This window comes from Rhinatrema bivittatum, chromosome 4 (assembly GCF_901001135.1).
Source record: "Rhinatrema bivittatum chromosome 4, aRhiBiv1.1, whole genome shotgun sequence".
Taxonomy (NCBI): domain Eukaryota; kingdom Metazoa; phylum Chordata; class Amphibia; order Gymnophiona; family Rhinatrematidae; genus Rhinatrema; species Rhinatrema bivittatum.
In genome coordinates this window covers 191173586-191196422 of record NC_042618.1, presented here as the reverse complement: position 1 = coordinate 191196422, position 22837 = coordinate 191173586, and the positions used below count along the sequence as shown (strand labels likewise).

At 46.0% G+C, this 22837-nt stretch overlaps 1 protein-coding gene across 6 annotated transcripts in view; it reads right to left on the bottom strand.

Annotated features, from left to right (window-relative positions):
* Nucleotides 1-22837, bottom strand: part of PBRM1 (polybromo 1) — a 355730-nt gene that overhangs the window by 95932 nt on the left and 236961 nt on the right. For all 6 annotated transcript variants that reach the window (XM_029599448.1, XM_029599445.1, XM_029599446.1 and 3 more), the window contains exon 23: nucleotides 20076-20233. In XM_029599448.1, coding sequence (XP_029455308.1) covers nucleotides 20076-20233 — 158 coding nt within the window. The remainder of the gene's footprint in view (nucleotides 1-20075; nucleotides 20234-22837) is intronic.

Below are 22837 nucleotides of genomic sequence, written 5' to 3'. Positions count from 1 at the left end.
CAGGTAACTGGTGTGACAGTGTTTCTACCTGTTTCCACAGGTCTCGCTGGTACTGATTCATAAAGAGCTGGTAAGAATTTATTCTAGATACCAGCATGGCAGCTTGGAATATTTTTCTTCCTAGATTGTCCAGGAACCGGTTATCCTTACCAGGAGGTGTAGAGGCATGCTGTTTTAACCTCTTGGCCTTCTTTTGGGCCGACTCGACCACCACTGATTGATGCGGTAATTGTGTTTTTTGAAACCCTGGGATGGGCTGTACCAGATAAGTGGCATCAGCACGCTTATTGACCGCTGCCACAGACCCAGGGTGCTCCCACATTCTGTACATCAATTCTTGTAGGACCTCATGGACTGGAATGGCAAGAATTTCCTTAGGAGGATCTACGAATTGGAGAACTTCCAAAGTTTTTTGTCTGCTGTCTATCTCTGAAAGGAGGGAGAAGGGAATTGTTTCAGACATTTCCTTTATAAAATTTGAGAAGGAAAGATCCTCCGGTGGTGATTTTCTTCTATCCTCTGGTGGCGAGGGCTCAGAGAGGATATCTTCCCCTGATGAATATTCTGAGTCACTAGAGTCCAGAGGATGTTCTATAGGCCTAGAAGGCTTAAAAGGAGTGTCAGAGAGTGGTGTTTGTGGCCTGATGGGTGGTATGACACCTGAGGGGCCTGGTAACGGTTCCTGATGGAGATCAGAACCTGGATGTTGAGGTGCAGAGGAAAGAGCGTATATAAGTGAGTCCAATTTTTCCATCAGAGGTTGAAAAATGGACGTATCATGAGATGGTACCGGCTGTGCCATCGAGGTCGATGGCCGCATTGGCATCGATGGAATCTGGGGCATCGACATCAAAGGTACCGCTGGTTGCGCCCTGGATGGTACCAGTCCTGGAACCGACGGCATCGTTGATTGTGATTTCCTCGGCATCGGCATCGCGTGTACTGGCGATGGAATCGGCGATGGTATGAAGGCCGGTGTCGATGGCAGGAGAGGAGTAGTCGGTCGTGGCATCGCTTCCACAAAGGCATCCTGAACCGCTTGGCGTATATAAACGTCAAGTTCCGCCCGCATGGATGGTGTGAACAGAGCACCCATGGGGGGAGGCGGTGGTGGCGACATCAGTACAACCTCAGAGCCCTGAGGAGGTACGGTTCCTTCCGCCGGAATCGGCGAGGATCGCCTTGTCGATGGCTCGGAAGCCTTACCTTTGAGCCGGGGTTTCTTGGACGGTGCCCCGTCATCTGTCGATGGCTCACCGGCTATCGGGGTAGGTGATGCCGTATGCGGCCTACGATGCCGATGGTGATGTTTGTCTTTTTCGCGGGCTTTCTCACTGCCCGATGTTGAGGCCTTGGACGATGGTGAGGGGGAGGAAAATGGAGCGTCTCCCGACTCACCTGAGTGACGTTTTTTCAATACTACTTTTCTAATCGATCCAGCCGGAGACGATTGTTTGGAAGTAGATGGAGCAGTAACTAGTTGAATCTTGAATAGCTGCTCCATTTTGTCCAGCCGTAGACGTCGACCTTTCGAGGTCATCGTAGCGCATAAGGGACAATTTTTTACCTCATGACCCTCACCAAGGCAAAGTACACAGTCCTGGTGTGGGTCTGTGATAGACATATTTCTCGCGCATTTTGGGCATTTTTTAAAACCTGTAGCCATTTTGTGGCCGGACAGCCGTCGACGGCCTAAGACTCAGGTAAAAATGTTTTTAACCAAAAAAACGGAACGGAACCGCGAGAACGGTAAAAACTCACCGCGATGACTAAACTAAGGGAGACCCTTTGCGGTTGAAGTTTTTTTGAAAGTTTTCCGTGAGGAAAATTGTGGAGAATCCCACAGGACTCCCAATAACCGCGAGGCTAACTGCTTCGCGGAAAAAAGAAGACTAAAGGGAGACCCCTGTGGCAGGGAATATCATAGCATGCTGGGCATGCTCAGTAGGCACACTGGTGCCAGTCAAAAGTTTCATAGAAACTTTTACAGAAGTTTTCCGTACATAGGGCTCCATTACTGATGTCACCCATATGTGAGGACTAGCATCCTGCTTGTCCTGGGATAACAACTCTTCCAGCCTGACCACAAACTCTGCCAGTCATGTGGATCAGCAAGGGCCTGCAGTCATTAAACCCCTGAAAGGTTGTGACTGACCTTAGAAACAAACCATTCAACAAGTTCTTCACCCCAGGAGTCCTCAGCCTAAGTGCTTTAAGGGTGGCCACAAAGAGCATAAGGATGGTAACTGATACTAGCTATCGCAATAAGCAAAGTACTCTGTATATTTTCTCGGGACTTACATATATACAGCAGCACCACATGACTAGCCCTGAGCTAGATAGACCAAGGGCCTTGCAGCACTGTGACATCTCCTTATCTGACTAAGGATACCTGTGACAAGTCAGGCAAGGCAAATAGCTTCTAACACACCTTTGCGTTGGGTTCAATAAATTGAACCTTTTCTTAGAAGGCATGTGGGTGCTCTTAGAGACGTAAGAAAGTATACTGTGACATTGCCATTTCTGAGGTGGCTTGCAAGTACAAGTGAAGGCATAACACCATTTGATTCCCAATCTTGCCTTCGTACAGTCTGACCAGCATGCTTGTATTGGTTCCCCAAGAAGCTAACCTTACCAACATGACATCTCAATGGCCAAGGCCCTCAACATCTGGACATATTAGTTGACAATTTGCCTAGGCAGGTGTAATATGGTGCATCTGTGTTTGGGTGCATGCAACCACAAAGAGGTATGGTAGCTTGTAAGGACCTGTGAGCATTGTGGGAATGCCACAATGTTACATAGGCGCTTTACCAAAGGCTGTAAAGTGAAGGCCTTCTAGGTGAGTACTCTGATGTCAGAAGTGGTTCTGAAATAGCTGAGGCAGTGCTGTCAGCAGTGTCTTTGCAAACCCATGTGACAGAAAGCATCCCAAGTACAGGTGCATAACTCTACATGCACCTTATTCAAAAAACTGGAATTAATGTGACTTAATACAATAACTATAAAAAAAGAGAAAGTCACAAAATGAAACAGTTCATTGGTTTATCCTCATAGGTGGGCTAGTATACATCCCCGCTAATTTAGCGTTGGTAATTTTTACGCCAAGAAAAACTCTGGCTGCCCATTTAAAATTCAATCACAGGGTAACCGTTTATAGAACCGTGGTTAAACACTGCCGCTTATAAATGGCTTACTTAAAGCGAACTTTTAACAAGAGTGTTTTTTGAAAATTTTTGAAACATTTTTCTTCTTTTTTTTCAAAAAACAAAATTCTCCAGTAGTATGATCAACTTAGATAGTTGTACTTATCTCATTAATGTAGTCATCAAAGCGGTTTGTTTAGAATACGCTCTGCTACTTCCTGATTAACCCGAATTTAAAGAGCGTCCTAGGCTCGCTCTATCTTGCAAGATAAAGTTTCAAAAATTTTCAAAAAACACTCTTGTTAAAAGTTCGCTTTAAGTAAGCCATTTATAAGCGGCAGTGTTTAACCACGGTTCTATAAACGGTTACCCTGTGATTGAATTTTAAATGGGCAGCCAGAGTTTTTCTCGGCGTAAAAATTACCAACGCTAAATTAGCGGGGATGTATACTAGCCCACCTATGAGGGTAAACCAATGAACTGTGTTTCATTTTGTGACTTTCTCTTTTTTTATAACTCTACATGCAGACATTTGTCAGCTATGGGATGAGACAGAAAAATGTGAACTCTGTGACTGATACCTTAAACTGTCTACCTGTAGCTTTAGGCTGGTCCTTTAAGCTTCTAAGCTACTTGTGATTTATAGGATTTCTAGAGCTGATGCTCTCCATGTTCAAGGCCCAGCTGGAGTCTCATCATACCTATTCCATTATCTCACCCACATGTGAGGGCTAGGATAGGGTCCTAGGGGAAGGTCCGCCAAGCCAAACACCGCAAGCTAGGCCAAACTATGTACACTATGATTCACCCTTGAGATTTCTACTGGTACAAATGGAAGGATTGGAAAAGGGCACTTTTTACAGTGAACCCGTAGAAAGTGTTTAGTGGCTGCTCACACACCAAGCTTTATGGCAAGTGCGTTGTTTGGCCTCACAAGATTAGCAGGTGTCTTGAGTATGGGGAGAGAAAGCCAGGCCTTGGCGTAATGGCGTGCAGACCTAACTGTATAAGCTACTAGTCATGTCAGCGATGCTGTTTCATCCCGCACAGCTCCCGCCCCCCGCCCACGTCCATAGCCAGAGATGGAATAGAGAAAGAAGCATCTCTCTTACCCTCAAGTCAACCAATCACTGTAGAAGCTGTCCTCAAAATTTTCATTCAGGCCCGATTACTTAAGTATAAAGAAATCATGCGCAGCTCTTGGGAACCTGGTCACCACATTGAGGATGCGCATTCGAGCATCACAGATCACTTGCACATTGACGGCGTGGAAGAGCTTTCTGTTGCAGATTCATGTTGCAGATTCATGTAGCGATTCATGCTGTCAGTATAGCCATTATGACCTGGTTCAAGCAGCGGGAAAAACTGTCGTTTGAAAGGAGCCGCTTGCCATGAAATGGAGAGTGGCCAATAGTTTGGTGAGGCCCAGCACAGTTTGGGATATTTCCATGACTGAACCCAGACTACCTCTGATGTCTTCATATAAATCCCGGAGAGCCCGAGAGCTGAGCCAATACCTGCTAACTACATAATCCTCTGGCATGCCCAGCAATGAGGATCGTGGAGGAAAGATGTGCTCCCTGTATCTCTTCTGCCATGCCAAGCGCTGCCTTGGCCCATGACCCTCTCCCTGCAGAGTCAATGTGCCAGCTCTGGTGCAGGGTCTTCCCTAGGAGAGGTTGGAACTTCCTTTGCCTACTCCTGCAGTTGTTTTTGTTCCTCTCATTGTTGTCTGCAGCGAGCCTCCTGAAGTATCCAGTATCCCCCAACAAGTAAACTTTCCACAAACATGGGTTGAGGAAGACAGACCAAATAAGAACAGGTGTTTTTATTGTCCCAGGAGGGCCTGGTAGGTGTGTCTAGGTAGAATACCTCTTTTTATCACGTGTGGTAATTGCCGCGATCCACGATAACAGCTGTTGCCGTGTGATAAAACTTTTTTTCCCCTGGTACCCCCCAAAAATATGTATAGCTATTTCTGATGTTAAATCCCACATTAACGTGCATTATTCTATCATGGAATGCGGTACAACGCCTTAATTTGCATTAACTCCTCCCACCTGCATACTAAAATTTACATGCTAGCTTGCGTTGCGCTATTTATCGCATGCACAAAGGAAAATTGGTTCTTACCTGCTAATTTTCATTCCTGTACCACCACAGATCAGTTCAGACTCCTGGGTTTTGCCTTCCTGCCAGCAGATGGAGATAGAGAAAGTTTCACGGACACGGTACATAATCCAGTGTGCAACCTGCAGTCCCTCAATATTGACCTGTACCCAAGCTAAGATGACTGTCACCATAAATTACTAAGCAAACTTGCTCCCCTCCAAGCCGGAAGGAAGGTGAAGTTGCCCAAAAAGACAATGGAAAACTCGTTTCCCAAAATTAACATAAGCGATCAGCATTGAACACCTCCAACAATTCCGCATTATATACAAAGCAACAATACGAGTGGCGGACTTTCCTCCCCCGGCCCCTAGTAAATGGGCGGGTCTCTGGACTGAACTAATTTTCCTTTCCCTGTACGTACCCAGATCAGTCCAGTCTCCTGGGATGTACCTAAGCTCCCCTTAACTCAGGTGGGAAGTGGAGAGTTTGACTCGTAGAACATGCTCACTAAAGCACATGGAAGCCGGATCACCCACATCCAAGCAATAATGCCTAGCAAAAGTGTGCAATGACTTCCCAGTAGCCACCCAACAAATTTCATGCTGTGGCACCCGTTGTGACTCAGCCCAGGAAGTCGCCTGAGAATGCGTCAAGTGCTCCCCTAAATCCTCCCTCCAGCAACGAGCACCCTTCAGAAATGTAAGTCGACTCGATTGCTTCCTTCAGCCACCACACCATTGTAGCTTTAGACGACTTATTTCCCTTCTTTGGACCACTCCGCAGTACAAAGAAGTTAAACGATCTACAAAGAGGTAATGCAGTCTACGGAAATCTTAAGTGACCTTAATAATGCATGCCTCCAATTTAAGAGTCTAAACTCCCCTGCATGAGGCATAGAGGAATCCAAATCCATAAAAGCTGGAAGCTCTACTGTCTAACTAAGATGGAAGACCAAGACTACCTCAGGCAGAAAAGAAGGCACCATGCATAAATATACCCCCAAATTGGATATCTGTAGGAAGGGATCTTGACACGACAGCACCTGGAGGTCCCAAACTCTCCTGGCTGAACAAATAGCCACCAAGAAAACTACTTTAAGAGTCAAGTCCTTAATCGTAACTCTCTTTGGTGGTTCAAACTGAGCCTCACACAATCATCTAAGAACTAGATTTAGATTCCAAGATGGACAAATGTTCCGCACCTGAGTTCTTAGCTCACCAAAGGAACCATATAACATACGGATGTGCAAACAGAGGATACCGTTGCACCTTACCCCAGAGACAACCCAATGTCTCTCAGAGAGTTAAAGGCCAGTCCCTTAACCAGAACCTTTCTGTAGAAAAGCCAAAATATGCGACACCATAGCCTGAACAGACTGAGGCTGCACTTGTCAACAGCAGACCAGGACTCTAAGATCATCCAAATTCGCACATACGTCAAGAATATAGGTCACCTAGCCTGCAATAAGGTGGAAATACCCACTTCAGAATATCCCCTCCATCTCAGTCGTTTCCTCTCAGAAGTGAAGCCGCAAGTCAGAAGTGAGCACCTCACCCAAAAATATCGAGCCTTGGTGGAAAACAGTCGACCGATGTCTGAATCTCAGGGGCCCGTCTATGGCTATGTTGATCAGATCTGGGAAGCATGGTCGATGTGGCCATTCTGGAACTACCAGGATCACGTTGCCCAGATGTTTCTCCATCTGCCGTAATTCCTTGTCCACCAGAGGCCATGGGAGGGAAAACAAAGAAGGATCTCTCAAGTCCATGGCAGTACCAGAGCTCAGATTCCTTTGAACCGTGTTCTGTTCAGTGGCTGTAAAGCTGCAACACTTTGGGTGTTTTCTTTGTTCAGGATACCCCCATCTTCTGTGAATGAGACACATTGCTGCCTCAGACAGCACCCATTCCCTGGGGTTTAACCTTCTCCGACTGATATAATCTGCCTGAATGTTGTTCACTTTGGCGATGTGAGATGCTGCCAGCTACTCCAAGTGCTGCTCTACCCAGAGAATCAACTCCCAGGCCAGATTCTTGGTTTCGCCTTGACTGTTGATGTAGGACACAGTTGTCTCATTGTCGGATAGGATCCGTACTGGATGGCTGCGTAACCTTGGCAGACAGGCAAGCAATGTGAAATGCACCGCTCTCGTATCTAACCAATTGATAGGCCATTAGGTCTCTTGCTTCTACCATTGGCCCTGCACCGACTGATCTTGCCACACCGCTCTCCATCCAGAGAGGCTTGCATCAGTGGTGACTATTATCCAATTTGGAATCTCCAATGCCACACCACTGTCTAGATTGGTGCAAGTAAGCCACCAAGAAAGACTGTCCCTGGCTTCCCCCTCTAACGGAATAGGAAGATGAAATTCTTCCAATAACGGATTCCAGTGATACAGAAGAGCCCCCTGCAGATGCCGCATATGTGCGAATGCCCAATGCATTAAATCTAAAGTTAATGCCATAGAATCCAGGACCTGTAAATAGTCCCAGACCCTGGGCACTGAAAGCTCTAACAGAAGCCTAATCTGATTGCAATTTCAGCACTCTCTCTCCGTAAGAAATACTATCTCCACCAGTGTGTCAAACTGAGCTCCTAGATACTCCAGAACGAGGACTAAATGGCTCATTTCTAGGTTCACCACCCATCCTAGAGACTTCGAGTGCATCGGTACCTTTTGTACTGATTTTCAACAGAGGTCATCTGATTTTGCACGAATGACCCAGTCAACCAGATACAAATACACCAACACATGCACTGCAGCCACCCCTACCACCATCACTTTGGTGAAGGTACATAGAGCCGTCGCCAGCTGAAGGGAAGGGCTTGAAACCAAAAATGTTCTCTTAGCACCATGAACCTCAGGAATCTCTGGTGCTCCGGCCTGATGGGTACGTGTGGATGCACCTCTATCACGGCATGAGATGCCAAGAAGTCCCCCTTACGTACCCCGCTGCTATGAGGGCCCTCAGAGTTGGACCTCAGTTTCCATGCAGAAAAGGGGAACCTTGAGAACTGCATTTACCTTCTTTAAATCCAATATCTCTTGAATAGGATACAGGGGGGAAAGGAACAGGACGCTTAACTTAAAACTGACTTCTGGCCACACTAAGCATGTTCAGGGTCTGAGCTAATATAGACTTGGGACATTCCGAGCATGTTCAGGTCTGAGACATCTGTGTGTGTGTGTTGGGGGGGTGAAATCTGAGCAGAGTCCAAAGTGGTTCTCAATCATATGCAATTTCTCGCTCTTCAAGAGGTAAGAAAGCCAATTCCCCATTGGAATCCTCCAATGTTTTGTGATCCACACCCCCTTGAACATTACCAGGGACAGCCTCCCTGTGGCATTTGCCCAATGTGACTGACAAATGGGAGGCCCAAGCACACGATCCCAAAATAGTAGGTTGCTTCGCCTTTGCTGGGCACCTCTGTAGAAAGGTCTGCAGGTCCTGGAAACATTCCACCCAGGAAAAGAAGGATGGATCTATACTTGGACCCACAGGCCCAAACTTGTTCTCTCCAACCTCTCTCTCTTGGGAAAGCTTCTGCCCTCGGGGACAAGGGAGGAGAACTGTTACCTCGCCTCCAGAGACACCATAGACCGAGGGGATGTCCCAACATGGGCAAAAGCTGTAGTAATCAAATCACTTTCAGCATTTAAACAGCACTGACATAAATGGAGAAAGAGTGAGGACTGAATTACTACCGTGTTTCCCCGAAAACAAGACAGTGTCTTATATTAATTTTTGCTACCAAAGATGCACTAGGCCTTATTTTCAGGGAATGTCTTATTTTTCCATGAAGAAGAATTCACATATATTGTTGAACAAAAAAATGAACATTTATTATATTCTGAATAGTTGTCTGGTTATGCTGGTTTGTGATGACAACTGTGAATCCTGCAGGGTAAAAAAATCACAGCTGCATGCTCTGGTGTTCTGTGCGACGGGCATGCTCCCAAAGAAAAACTTTGCTAGGTCTTATATTTAGCAATTCAGCAAAACCTCTACTAGGTCTTATTTTCGGGGGATGTCTTATTTTCGGGGAAACAGGGTATCAGACAGCAAGCCTTACAGATAGCAAGGTGCTTGGACCTGTTCATCCCCGGCGCCTAGCTCTCCTGAACTTCAGCTCTAGGCGGCCTCCATGCGAACACCAATGCCATCTGGAGTACACGCACACCCCACCAGGACGTGTGCAAATATGTGTTCAAGACTAGGTCGCGGTACAACACGCACAAGTACATGTGCAAAAATATGCTTGAATAGACCATGGTCGTATGTGCTCAAGTACCTGCGCAAATACATGCTCAAGTCTAGGTTGCAGACATACATGCTCAAATCTAGGCCACGGCCTTATGTGCACAGGTCCCTGTGCATGTAACCTCCATGCAGCGAAAATGCACGTACACGCTTACGCATGTGGGATACAAACCGCTGCAGTGGCCTACCACATGACTAAGCAAAGCCCGTCTGCACCTTCAGCGCATTTAGGCCCGGATCCATTTAACATCGGCACTGAAAATCATTGGTCTGAAGAGCTTCTCAACAGCTCAGGCCTCTTAACTGGCCGAGAATCCATGGAGACTGGGGCCAAGAGCCAGCATCCCGCTAAACATGCTTTGCACATAAGCAAATTAATATTGGCAGAAGACCTCTACCAGAACCAGAGACTCCTACTCAGTACAAATGCCTCTCTGCACTTCTGCAGGACAGGGAACCACCGTTGAAAAGTTGAGAGGATTCCCCTGCCTCTCCCTCCGACATTGCTAGGGAATTGAAAATGGCCACCGTTTCCACGCTGACAGGAAAAGCCTCTTTTAAACTTTTTTTCTCTCTTTCTAGACTGCAGGTTTTACACCATCTACCATCTGCTGAAAACAGAGAAATACTGAAGGACTGCAAGTAGCACACTGGGTTATGTACAGCGTCAGTGAAACTTTCTCTGTCTCCATCTGCTGGCAGGGAGGCAAAACCCAGGAGTCTGGACTGATCTGGGTACATTCAGGGAACAAACAGACCTCATTTAACGCGCACTCAGGCCCTAACGCAATTTGATGAATGACCCAGATAGCCGGATAAACTTACCTGGCTAACATTGGTGGTATATTCAATGATGCAGCTGCACTACTGAATATAAGCCAGCTATCTTAAAATTAGCTGGCTAACTACAAGACAGCTCTTTGGCCCAACCAGATTTAGCGGCCAAGTCATCCGACTAACTCTGAATATTGGAGTTAGCCAGTTAAACTGGCCAGCTAACTCAGCTCCTCTCAGTTATGCCTCCAGAATGCCCCAACTTATCTGCTAAATTTTAGCATCTTAACTTATTAACTGACTAGTATTTAGCTGGATATTTGTCCAACTAATCATTTAGCCAGCTAAATGACTTTTTAATATGACCCTTAGTTTTCCATTTCACAGAATGTCTGGAAAATTTCTAAATTCTGAGAAACAAGCATACTATTCAATTTGGGTCAAATTTTCACAGCCAGTTATGCACATAAAATGCAGTTTTATGCACATAAAGGCTTGTTGGAAAATTTACCAGTGTCCCACTTGCAAAAGTAAGCGTCAAACGATTTCACGTGTACTTTTCTGCGTGTATTTTGGAAAGGAGGGGAAGAGTTCTGATTTAAGCATACACTTTTGATTTTTAAAAAGTATGCATGGAAATCCAGAAGCGCAAGCTAGATCATGCCAAAGGCAGATATAACTTTGTTCGCATACTTTTCACAATTTTCAAAGCAGAAGTAGGGAGACTTTCCTTCTTTGAAAGTTATTCTCCCTATATCACCACAAAATAATAAATGGAAATACCAAATGGTCCATCATTTCTCCCGCAGCCACCACATGGTAGTAATTACTGCAGACACAGGTTGCATACTGACCAGTGCTAAAAGGAAAATTGGTTCTTACCTGCTAATTTTCATTCCTGTAGTACCACAGATCAGTCCAGACTCCTGGGTTTTGCCTCCCTTCCAGCAGATGGAGACAGAGATCGTTTCGCAGACACCACTTCTTAACCTGGTGTACCATCTGCAGCTCCTCAGTATTACTCAGTACCTAAGCATAAAATCTAAAACTAAACTTCTTAATAAATCCACTCTATAAAATTCCCTGGAATGAGCAGAGGAAAGAGGAAATTCCTAACTGAGAATTGTAACCAAAGTTGCAAGCGTATCTGAAAAAATACCAATGAGAAACCTGTGCCATTCTTCATAAATCTTCAGAATCATAATAAACAGCTTGAGTGGACTCTCCAAACACTGCTCTCCACCACTGGACTGATCTATAGTACTAAAGGAAGAAAATTAGCAAGAACGAACCAATTTTCCTTTCCCTGTACATACCCAGATCAGTCCAGACTCTTGGGTTAAGAACATAAGAACATGCCATACTGGGTCAGACCAAGGGTCCATCAAGCCCAGCATCCTGTTTCCAACAGTGGAAAGTACCCAAAAACTAAGTATGAACTTTCTCCGATTAGTTTTAAATGTGCTATATGCTAAATTCATGGTGTGCCCTCTAGTCCTTCTATTATCTGAAATGGTAAATAGTGAATCAGTATTTACCTATTCTAGACCTCTCATGATTTTAAACACCTCTATCACATCCCCCCCTCAGTCGTCTCTTCTCCAAGCTGAACAGTCCTAACCTCTTTAGTCTTTCCTCATAGAGGAGCTGTTCCATCCCCTTTATCATTTTGGTTGCCCTTCTCTGTACCTTCTTCATCGCAACTATATCTTTTTTGAGATGCGGCGACCAGAACTGTAGTGCGGTCCTACCATGAAGCGATACAGAGGCATTATGACATTTTCCATTTTATTCACCTTTCCCTTTCTAATAATTCCTAACATTCTGTTTGCTTTTTTGTTTGCCACAGCACACTGAACCGATGATTTCAATGTATTATCCACTATAATGCCTAGATCTCTTTCCTGGGTATTAGCTCCTAATACGAAACCTAACCGTGTAACTATAGCATGGGTTATTTTTCCCTATATGCATCATCTTGCACGTATCCACATTAAATTTCATCTGCCATTTGAATGCCCAATTTTCAGTTTCACAAGGTCCTCCTGCAATTTATTACAATCTGCTTGTGATTTAACTACTCTGAATAATTTTGTATCATCTGCAAATTTGATGTACCAAAGCTTCCCTAATCGGGGTGGGGCTGTGAGTGTCCTGCTCGAAGAACACTTTCACCGAAATTTTGGACGTCCAAGGCCTGGACGTCTAAACAGTAGTGTCTAGCAAAAGTATGTAAAGACTTCCAAGTAGCCGTCCTGCAAATCTCCTGCTGCAACTGGAGCTGACATTCTGCCCAGGCGGCCGCTTGGGACTGGGTAGAATGAGCCCTTAACCCCTCCAGGATAGGACGACCACGACAGTTGTATGTGGAACTAATAGCCTCCTTCAATCAACGTGCATTGTGGCTTTTGATGCCTTCTGACCCTTTTTTGCACCAATCCATAACACAAAAAGGTGATCCGATAATCTGAAACTGTTCGTGACCTCTAGATAGTGCAACAAAGACCTTCTGACATCAAGATGTCTTAATTCTTTTGCATGAGGTGCACCTACCTCTAGATTTGGAAAAGCCAGAAACTCCAATGACTGACTTAAGAGGAATGCCGAAACCACCTTCGGCAAAAAAGATAGGACCATCCCAAAGAGATTCCGGAATCTGAAATCCGCAAAAATGGTTCTCTGCATGACAGGACTTGAATTTCAGAGACACTTCTGGCTGAACAAATTACCACCAAGGAAACCACCTTCAAAGTCAGATCCTTCATGGTGGTCCTCTTAAGAGGCTCAAACGGCATGTCACACAACACCTTAAGGACCAAGTTAAGGCTCCAAGGACACACCTTACGAACAGAGGTGTGCAAATGCTTCGCCCCTCGTAGGAAACGCACCACATCCAGATGCACAGCCAGAGTGGATCCATGAACCTTGCCCCGCAAGCAAGCCAAGACCAACACCTGCATTCTCAGCGAACTAAAGGACAAACCCTTCATTAGGCCTCTCTGTAAGAAAGCCAGAATCTGTGCCAGTGAAGCTTGCCAAGGATCAACCCCTTGCTCCGTGCACCAAGACTCGAAGAATCTCCAAACTTGTACATACACCAAGGAAATAGAGGTCTTGCGAGCTCACAACAGAGTAGAAATAACATCCTCCGGATATCCTTTCTTACTTAATTGCCTTCTTTCAAAAGCCAAGCCACTAGACAAAAGCGATCAGCTTGATCTGAAAATATAGGCCCCTGTCGCAGAAGATTCGGTAGATGGCCCAGACTCAGGGGTCCGTCCACTGCTAGAATGACCAGATCCGCAAACCAAGGCTTTCGTGACCACTCTGGAGCCATGAGAATCACCCTTCCTGGGTGGACCTCTATTCTCCTTACAACCTTGCCCACTAGAAGCCATGGAGGAAACATGTAGATCAGGGAGCACTAGGGCATTGACTCCTTCCGACCATGCTCTCTTCTGCGACTGAATGTGTTGCCTTGACATTCCTCTGGGTTGCCATCTGATCCATATGAGGCATGCCCCACCTGCGAGAAACGAGTCATTGCTTCCTCTGATAGCTCCCATTCTCCAGGATCCAATTGTTGCCAGCTGAGAAAATCTGCTTGCACATTGTCTGACCCCACTATGTATGATGCTGCTATCGTGGCCAGATGCTGGTCTGCCCAGGACATCAGTATCTCCGCTTCCAGAGCAACCGCCTGACTCTTGGTGCCTCTCTGGTGATTGATGTAGGCCATCGTCGCATTGTTCGACAGGACCCTGATGCCCTGTTGCACAGAAGGGGAAGAAACCCCTCCATAGTCAACCACACCACTCTAGGTGACTGATGGACCAAGTCATTTCCTCCATTGACTATAGCCTTTGTACCGACTGGGACTTACACACAGCCCCCCAACCGGAGAGACTTGTGTCGGTAGTCACCACCACCCACTGAGGCACCTTCAGGTCCACCCCGTGGCACAAATGGTCCCGGCGGACCCTGAAAGTGGTAGGGGAAGATGGAACTGCTCTGACATCGGATCCCACCAGAATAGCGTTGCTATCTGTAGAGGTCTCATATGAGCAAATGCCCACAGGATCAGCTCCAAGGTCAAGGCCATGGTACTGAGGACCTGTAAGTAATCCCAGACACTGGGCACTCAGGCCTCCAACAGGTTCCAAACCTGAGCCTGTAGCTTGGCAATTCGCTCCTTCCGTGAGAAAGACCTTCCCCTACTCGAGTATTGAAATGCACGCCCAAGAACCCCAGAACCTGTGAAGGAGAAAGTTGACTCTTGAACAAATTCACCATCAAGCCCAACGATCTCAGGCAATGCAGCTCTACATCCACCGCCTGCTTGCAAAGGTCTTTCGACTTCGCCTGGATGAGTCAGTCATCCAGATACGGGTGGACCAGCATGCCCACCCTTCTGAGGGCTGCCGCCACAACCACAATTACCTTGGGTAAAGGTTCTCAGGGCTGTCGCTAGACCAAATAGGAGGGCACAAAACTGAAAATGCCTCCCCAGGATCATAAACCGGAGGTACCTCTAATGATCCAGCTGAATCCCTATGTGCAGATATGCCTCCAACAGATTGAAGGAAGCCAAAAACTCCCTGCTTCGTACTGCTGCTATGACGGACCGCAAAGTCTCCATCCGGAAACAGGAATCTCTGAGAGCCATGTTCACCTTCTTTAAATTCAGAATTGGACAACAGGCTCTTTCCTTTTTTGGCACCACAAAATAAATAGAATAACGTCCCATCCCCTGCTCATCCTGAGGAATGGGGTCAATAGCTCCCAGCATTCGCAGTATGGTTTGCTGCTTGACTAGTTTTTCTCCGCCGAGGCACAAGATCTCAAACAGGTTTCTGAGGGGCCGAGCAAATTCTAAAGCACAGCCTTGTCCTATCACATTTAGAACTCTGTCGTGATTTTGACCCACTCCTCGTAAAATTGAGTCAAATGACCCCTGATGACTGGGACTGAGGAGTGGGCCAGCCTCACCTTATTGCGCAGGCTTGGCTGGGGCCGTCTCGGCTTGCTCTGCACCCATGAAATGGCTGGTTCCAGGACTGCGACCTCCCCGAGGTCTGCCTTTGGCCACCACCCGGAGCTCTGCTCTGGCGGAAATGCCTTTGCACCCAAAAATGAGAGTGAACAGTGTAGGGACAAGATCTAACCTTTGTAACAGTTTTGTAGCAACTTGTTACCTCTCGAGGCATAGGGGCTGTGAAACTGAAAATATGTTTTATTCTTTTGCCATTGTAGCAAAATAGGGAAATTTGGTATCTGGCAGAGAATGTGTGCATGTGCTTGTGAATCACTGTGACCCGAAAAAGTGAACCCAAAGCTCACTACGGAAACTGTGCATGAGAACACCGTAGGGGATACAGATGTGGGGATATGGGAAGCTATTTTTAGAATAAAGGAAAATGTGTGTACTGGTGTCAGGAGCTAACTACTGTCTGCATGCAGAATGTCAAAGGTGAGAGAGAAAAAAAAAACTGTATATAAGGAGTGGTTGGAATACTGGATATTTGGAGAAGGCTAGGACTCTATCAGAGTGTACATTGCATTGTACCCTTCTCCCCAGGAAGACAACTAGTATTATAGTTATACTGGAACATTTTATAAAATACTTACAACCTATTTACATATAATGAAACATATCTTTGCTGTTATGATTCAATACTAATAAAAGATGACTTATCTGTAAAATTCTAAAAAGAAAAAAAGTCTTCCTGTGTGTATCCTGAGATATATATAACAGAAAAGGGATCCAGAAGAGAAGCTCCCCCTCCTGAAAGTTTAGCCACAGCAAGCAGTCTAATCTAAAAATAAAGATAACTAATTAAGGAATTGAAACCCTTTCGAATAAAGAACATTAAAGCTAAGGCTAAACAGGGAGAAATCCTTCAGACCCTTTAGGCTTGTCCTCCGGAAGCTTGTGCATCTTATCTCCCAGATGCTTTATCAACTGCTCTAAGTCTTCTCCAAACAAATGTTTGCTCTTAAAAGACAACACTCCTAGTTGAGCTTTTGACAAGATGTCCGCTGACCAGTTTCCCAATCACAGAAGCCTCCTAGCACAGACTGGAAACATCATAGTCCTAGAAGAGGTGTGAATGAGGTCATATAAAGCAACCACCCCATAAGCGACCTCAACCTCCAACCACTCCGCCTATTTAGACTCCTGGGGTGACAGATTCCTGTTACCTTGTAACTGTAGCACACATCTTAAACTGGCCTGGAGCATAAAACTGCTGCAGACAGCCGCACAGATGCCAAGAGCAGATACCTTGAAAATCTTCTAAAGATGCACCCTCAAGCTTCCTGTTCTGCAAATCCTTCAGGGCCGCTGCACCAGCTACAGGAATGGTGGTCCTCTTCATAACTGCCGAGATCAGGGCATCCACCTTCGGCACTCGCAAGAGCTCCAGAGTGTCTTTGGGCAAAGGATAGAGCTTATTCATGCCCAGTCTCTGGAGTATCCCACTCCCTGACCACCAGCTCCCTTAACGGACCTTTGAAAGGGGAAGTCTTGGCTGGACCCCTCAAGTCAGACATGACCGGATCCACCTCCTCCAGGTCAGGCTGCTCTTGCGGAACGGATATGCCTAATTCTGTCAGGACCAGCGGTATCAGGGGCCCGAGTTTTTCCCTTTGAAACACGTGGACCACCTTGGGATCGTCGCTTTCCACCGCCAGGACCTTTCCTGCATCCTCCTCCGGATCCTGCGGAAAGTGAGAAGGGTCAGCATCAGGAGAACCATCCCCAGATGGCAGGCCCTGATCAGACTCCTCCGAGGAACCCTCCCTTGGCAGCCACAGACCCAGAAGGACCAAGGACCCTCCAAACTCTAGTGGCCCCCTGAGGCTCCCAAAAATCTGGGCATCTTTCTGGGGGGGGGGGGCGGGTTTGCCTAGAACTAGACCGCTCCGTGGCCTGATGGGCTAAAAAACCTTTGTGCATCAGCAACACAAATTCTGGCAAAAAAGGGGAGGAACCTTCCAAATCCTCCCCAGATTGGCTCCCATAGCCCCCCCCCCCCCGAGAAATCAGCCAGAAAGAGAACAGGCGGGAGGATCCCCTCCCCCTGCTGCATTCTGTGCCTTAGCTAAAAAAGATTCCAATGGCCTCCTGCGTGGCAGCTCTAGGCCCGCCAGAACCCCGCTGCGAAGATGCCGCTGCAGACCCCCTCCCCCCCCGAAGAGGCATTTGTGACAGTAGCCAGCATGAGAGAAGTGTGTGGCACTCTCTCCACACATGGTGCATCTGCCGGCACCTAGCATGGCTCAAAGTGGCTGCGAACGCACGGCACACACCGAAACAGGAGCACACTTGGGAGACGCAGCCGGAGACTGTACCTCCCCAGAACCCTTCAGCCACGATAACTTCACAAAAACAAAACAACCCGCTTCAGTTAACCAAAAAAGGGCTTCTTTGCACTTTTTTTTTTTTTTAAAACAACTTTACAGATCAGAACAAAAAGCAAGGCTATCTGAAAAGCTTATCTGAAGGGTGGCAGAGGCTTCTCTTCAGGCTCCTGAGGGTGAGGGAACTGGACCACCAGCTGATACACGCTGATCCATGCCGGGGGTATCAGCGAGCATTTAAGGGTTCCAACCCCTGCTCATCCGCCTCTAAACCAGGAGGGGTGGTCTCACCAGGACCTGACAACCTCCTAGGAAGGAATTCTTCCAAAAACTATTTTTTTTTCTTTTCTTTGTTCCTCTTTTTTTTTTTTGCTAGGTACAGAACTGCAGGTTTTGCAACTCCTCCATCTGCTGGAGACAGAGAAATACTGAGGAGCTGCAGGAGGCACACTGGGTTAAGAGGCGGTGTCCGCGAAACTTTCTCTGTCTCCATCTGCTGGAAGGGAGGCAAAGCCCAGGAGTCTGCACTGATCTGAGGTGCACATATGGGTTGCAGAACTACTGTTGAGACTCTGAAGAGAAGTCAGAGGGAGCGTGGTTCCACCCCTGCCAATGGCCTTGGTAGAGGAGTCAACCTACCTGGGGCAGCCACCTATAGGCAATTACCTATTTTGCTTATTGGTAAATCCACCTTGCCCAGCACCACAGGTACTTCTGACCCTTGGACTTTGCACCATGAAGCAGGGACAGGTAGCTTAAATGAAATCCCTAACATTACTTGCTGGCCCTGCCCCTTTATGGCAAACATACTTTTACCTGCAGAAGGAGAGGGATTTTTTCAGCTGACGAATAAAATTATCTGATAAATCATCCACTTAAATGCTAAGTGTTGCCTGACAACAATTTATGGGAACTTTCACTTTTGACAGGGCTGATATAATGCACCTAAGCAGCAACGTAATGGAAGGACAACTTTCAAAGCCATTTAACCAGGGACATTTGCCCATCTGAAAATTGCCTTCCTTTGGCCGACCAAAAAGTGTGTGGGCTTTCAAAATGCACAGACTTTTAGCTGGACTGATGAAGGGCATATGCTATGGGCAAGTCTGGAAAACAATGCACGATTTTCAAATCCATGCACTTTGCTTTCCATGATAGCTTGGCCACACACACAAAAAAAAGGGCAAAATCTGGTAGTACTTAGTACCTGTGGACCTTGCAAGATGATTTTCTGTGTAGTATCCCTTGGGACATGAGCTACAAGGTCTGTGGGTACAATGCAGCCATAGACATTGTAGCTAGGTGGACTGTTTGAAAAATGCCTGTTTTTGGAGACACACTCCTAGGACCTTTTCCCTATGGCACTTTTTTTCCCCTAATCAGCCTCTGGGAAATGACAGATGGGAAGAGGCTGGATTAGGGAGCAGAGTCGCTCTATTCTGCTTTGGCCTATCCCTTCCAGTCTCATCCCCTCCCCTTGTTTTTTTCACACTGTCTGGGAGGGACGGGGAAGGGAAGGAGCAGGATGCAGAGGGCTAATCGCTGCTGAATGCAATTTGGGGCACTGGCCAAAAAAGCTGGAGCACACAAGGCTCATGTCCCAGCTCGACTGGCCAGTGCCCGGAATCTCACTCAGCAGAGAACAGCACTCTTCCCTAATCTAGCCCCTCTGCCCTGTCATTCTTCACCCTGCTTGTTGCCTTTTGCCTGAGGACACGAGGGGAGGAACTGAAGAAGACACAATGGCAACCTCACAGCTTTCTGTGCTCCTGGGATTGAAAACAACTGCCAGCAGTAAGGGGGTGGGGAGAGAACGAGAAGGCTGAAAGGAGCTGAGGTGAGGAGTGAATGTTGGGGGGAGGTGATGCAAGGAATACGAGAGAAATGCACCAACATGGGGGCCAAGGATAGAGAGAAAAAAAAAAAAAGCATGGGAGGTGGAGAGGGGAGAGAGAAAGGCACCAGTGTCTGTATGGGAGAGAGAGAGAGAGAGAGTAAAGTACCAGTAATGGAGAGAGAGAAGCACTAGTGGTGCCTCTCCCCCTCAACCTCTTTCTACCCCCCTCCAACCCTGTTGCTTTAGTGTCTCTTCTTGCCCCTCCATCTCACATATGATGCTTTTCTCCATCTCGCCTCCTTCCTCCACTGCAGTTGAGGCAGCACCAGCAGATAAGAGCTGCACTTATGAATCCTGCTGGGAGGAGTGTGGGAGGCAGGAGGATGAGAAGGGGAAGTATTGCAACGTGACTGAGCTCTGTGGCTGGCTATAGGGGTAAAGCTACCACAGGGGAACAGGGAACGGGCCCCAACCCCAAAATGAGAGACCCTGGGTGGTCATTTTGATTCCCCTTTCCTTCTTAAGAATGACTCTGCACGTAACTACTTTCCAGAAAAAAAAAGCACTGCAAGCTCCTACCTAGAACACAGCTCATGGGACAGGTCTCTTCCAGATTGCTTAGAAACATTTCCTTCTTATAGAACATTTTTGTTGGCTCATGTTCAGTTTCTTCAGGGTGTATGAAAATTGGACCAAAGAAATATGCAGCTCCATCTCGTACCCACATCTTCTCAATTCTAAAGAAAGATGAAAAAGCTTAAGAGATACCAAAAAATAAATCAAAGGACAATATGAAGGCAAGTCCAGACATTTCATTTTGAAGATTCTTATAGGTAAACGTTCACTTGACATGATAGCACTGGAAGGAAGGCAGCATCTTATGTGCAATGCTGGAAGTCAGGCCTGTTATACCTATGACTAATAGCTACCTGATCCCTTTATCTGCTGTACACCAGCCTTTTTAAAAAGCATTTTACAGCTTATTTCAGAAATATTAATAGGTAGCATTTAGCTGCACTGCAAGGTGATTAAACAATTCTCTAAAAAGATGCATCATTTAAGATACTGAAATCCACTCCAAAATGTTCTTCAAGTATTAGCATTTATTTTACATAAAAATACTTTAATGCGTCTTAAAAAAAGATGCAAAGATGTATCAGTACAGTAATGGAAGATTATAAAGAAAACTAAAATAACAGAAAGTTAATTTACAAGAATCCATATGGGCTAAATTTTCTAAAACTTAGATGGGACCTAAATGTATAAAGTAAGGCGTTTACTGGCTGAAGGCACTTAGCGAATTTTCAGTTAAATAAAGCTACAAATTCATAAAAATGAAGAAATATGGCTGCACAGAGGTGTAATTTTCAAAAAGTACACGTGTATCTAGTAGACTGATAACATATATAACTTACACCATCATTTTGAAGTGGGTTATGATTGCACATTTAGCAGCATAAAAGCCCAATGTTCAAACAATTTATGTGGGTACCTTGTGAATAAAAATCAGCTTGTGATTGGTCTTAAAAAGTACAGGTAGGCGCTCCATCGAACATTTACCCAGAATGGGTATAATGACACTCCTAGTTTGTATTGCAATAACCAATAAACAAAACTGAAATCCAGTAATTGGATAAGTCTCCCCCCTCCCCCTCCCCCTCAAGTCAATATGTGGTGGAAGCACTTTTGGCAGCAATTACATTTGTGAGTCTGTTGGGATAGATCTCCACCAACTTTGCATCCCTCGATTTGTCAATATTAGACCATTCTTCTTTGCAAACTGTCAAGTTACTTGGGAAGCACTGATGAACAGCAATCATCAAGTCATGCCACAGATTTTCAATTAGATTGAAGTTGAGGCTCTGACTAGGCCATCCAGCACATTTATTTTTTTGTTTCTTAGGCATTCCAGGGTAGCTTTGGCTGTGTCCTTTGGGTCATCCTGAAAGGTGAATTTCTGTTCCAGTTTCAGCTTTCTTGCAGAGGGCAGCAGGTTTTCCTCAAGCAGTTTTTCTCCATTCACTGTTCCTTCTGTCCTGACAAATGCCCCAGTCGCTGTCGATGAAAAACAATCCTATAACATGATGCTGCCATCACCATATTTTACAGTAGGGATGGTGTTCTCTGGGTGATGTGCTGGGTAGTGTTTGTGCCAAATATAATGCTTTGCATTCAGGCCAAAATATTCTATTTTAATTTTGTCAGACCACAAAATTTTTTTGCTATATGGCTATAGTATCCTCTGAATGTTCCTCTGCATACTTCATATGGGATTCAAGGTAGGCTTTCTTGAGTAATGGCTTCCTTCTTGCCACCCTACTATACAGACAGTATTTGAGGAGTGCTTGGGATATTGTTGCTACACACGCGTATGACCTTGTCTTGGCCATGGAAGCCTGCAGCTCTTTCAAATTTGCCGGTGGCCTCTTGGTTGCCTCTCTGAAGTCTCTCTTCCTTGCTTGGTCAGCCAGTTTGGAGGTGGTGCCATACACCTGCCATTTCCTAATAATTGTCTTGACCATGCTCCAAGGGATATCCAAGGACTTTGCAAATCTTTCATAATCATCCCCGGGTCTGTCTCTTTCCACAACTTTGTGTCCTGAGTTCTTTGGACAGCTCCTTGGAACTCATGGTTCGGTTTTTGCTTTGAAATGAACTACTCAGCAGAGAGAATTAACAGGAGTTGCTGAATTTATCTTGTCATCATGTGGATCAGTACAATTTAACACAGGTGGGACCAATTCACTTAGTGTGTGCTTTTGAAGGTGAGTGGTTACACCAGAGTTCTAAGTATTTAGGATTACTACAGAAGTATGGGGTGGGGGGGTCACTTATCCAACCAATGTATTGGAAAAATTACTTACCTGATAATTTTGTTTTCCTTAGTGTAGACAGATGGACTCAGGACCAATATGGTTTATGCTCCCCTGCCAGCAGATGGAGACTGAACAAGCTGACGTCACAGTATACATAACCTTGCAGAGACCCCAGCCTGCCAGTATTCTCTTCAAAAGCAACTGTGGACAGACTAGCAAAATATTATTAAAAACAGGTAACCAGAACTTTACTCAACTGACCATAAACACTGAACACATAATATTCTAGGTACCCCAAGATAGGGACTGGATGAACACTTACTAGTAATCCCTTGGGACCCAGAACCCCATAGGAGGACTACTGACAAACTCATGCGGCAGCCGAAAGCGGGAAGCTGAGCCCATCTGTCTACTGTAAGGAAAACAAAATTATCAGGTAAGTCATTTCTCCATTTCCTAGCATGGTGACAGATGGACTCAGGACCAGTGGGAAGTACAAAAGCTACTCCCCAACAGGGTGGGAGG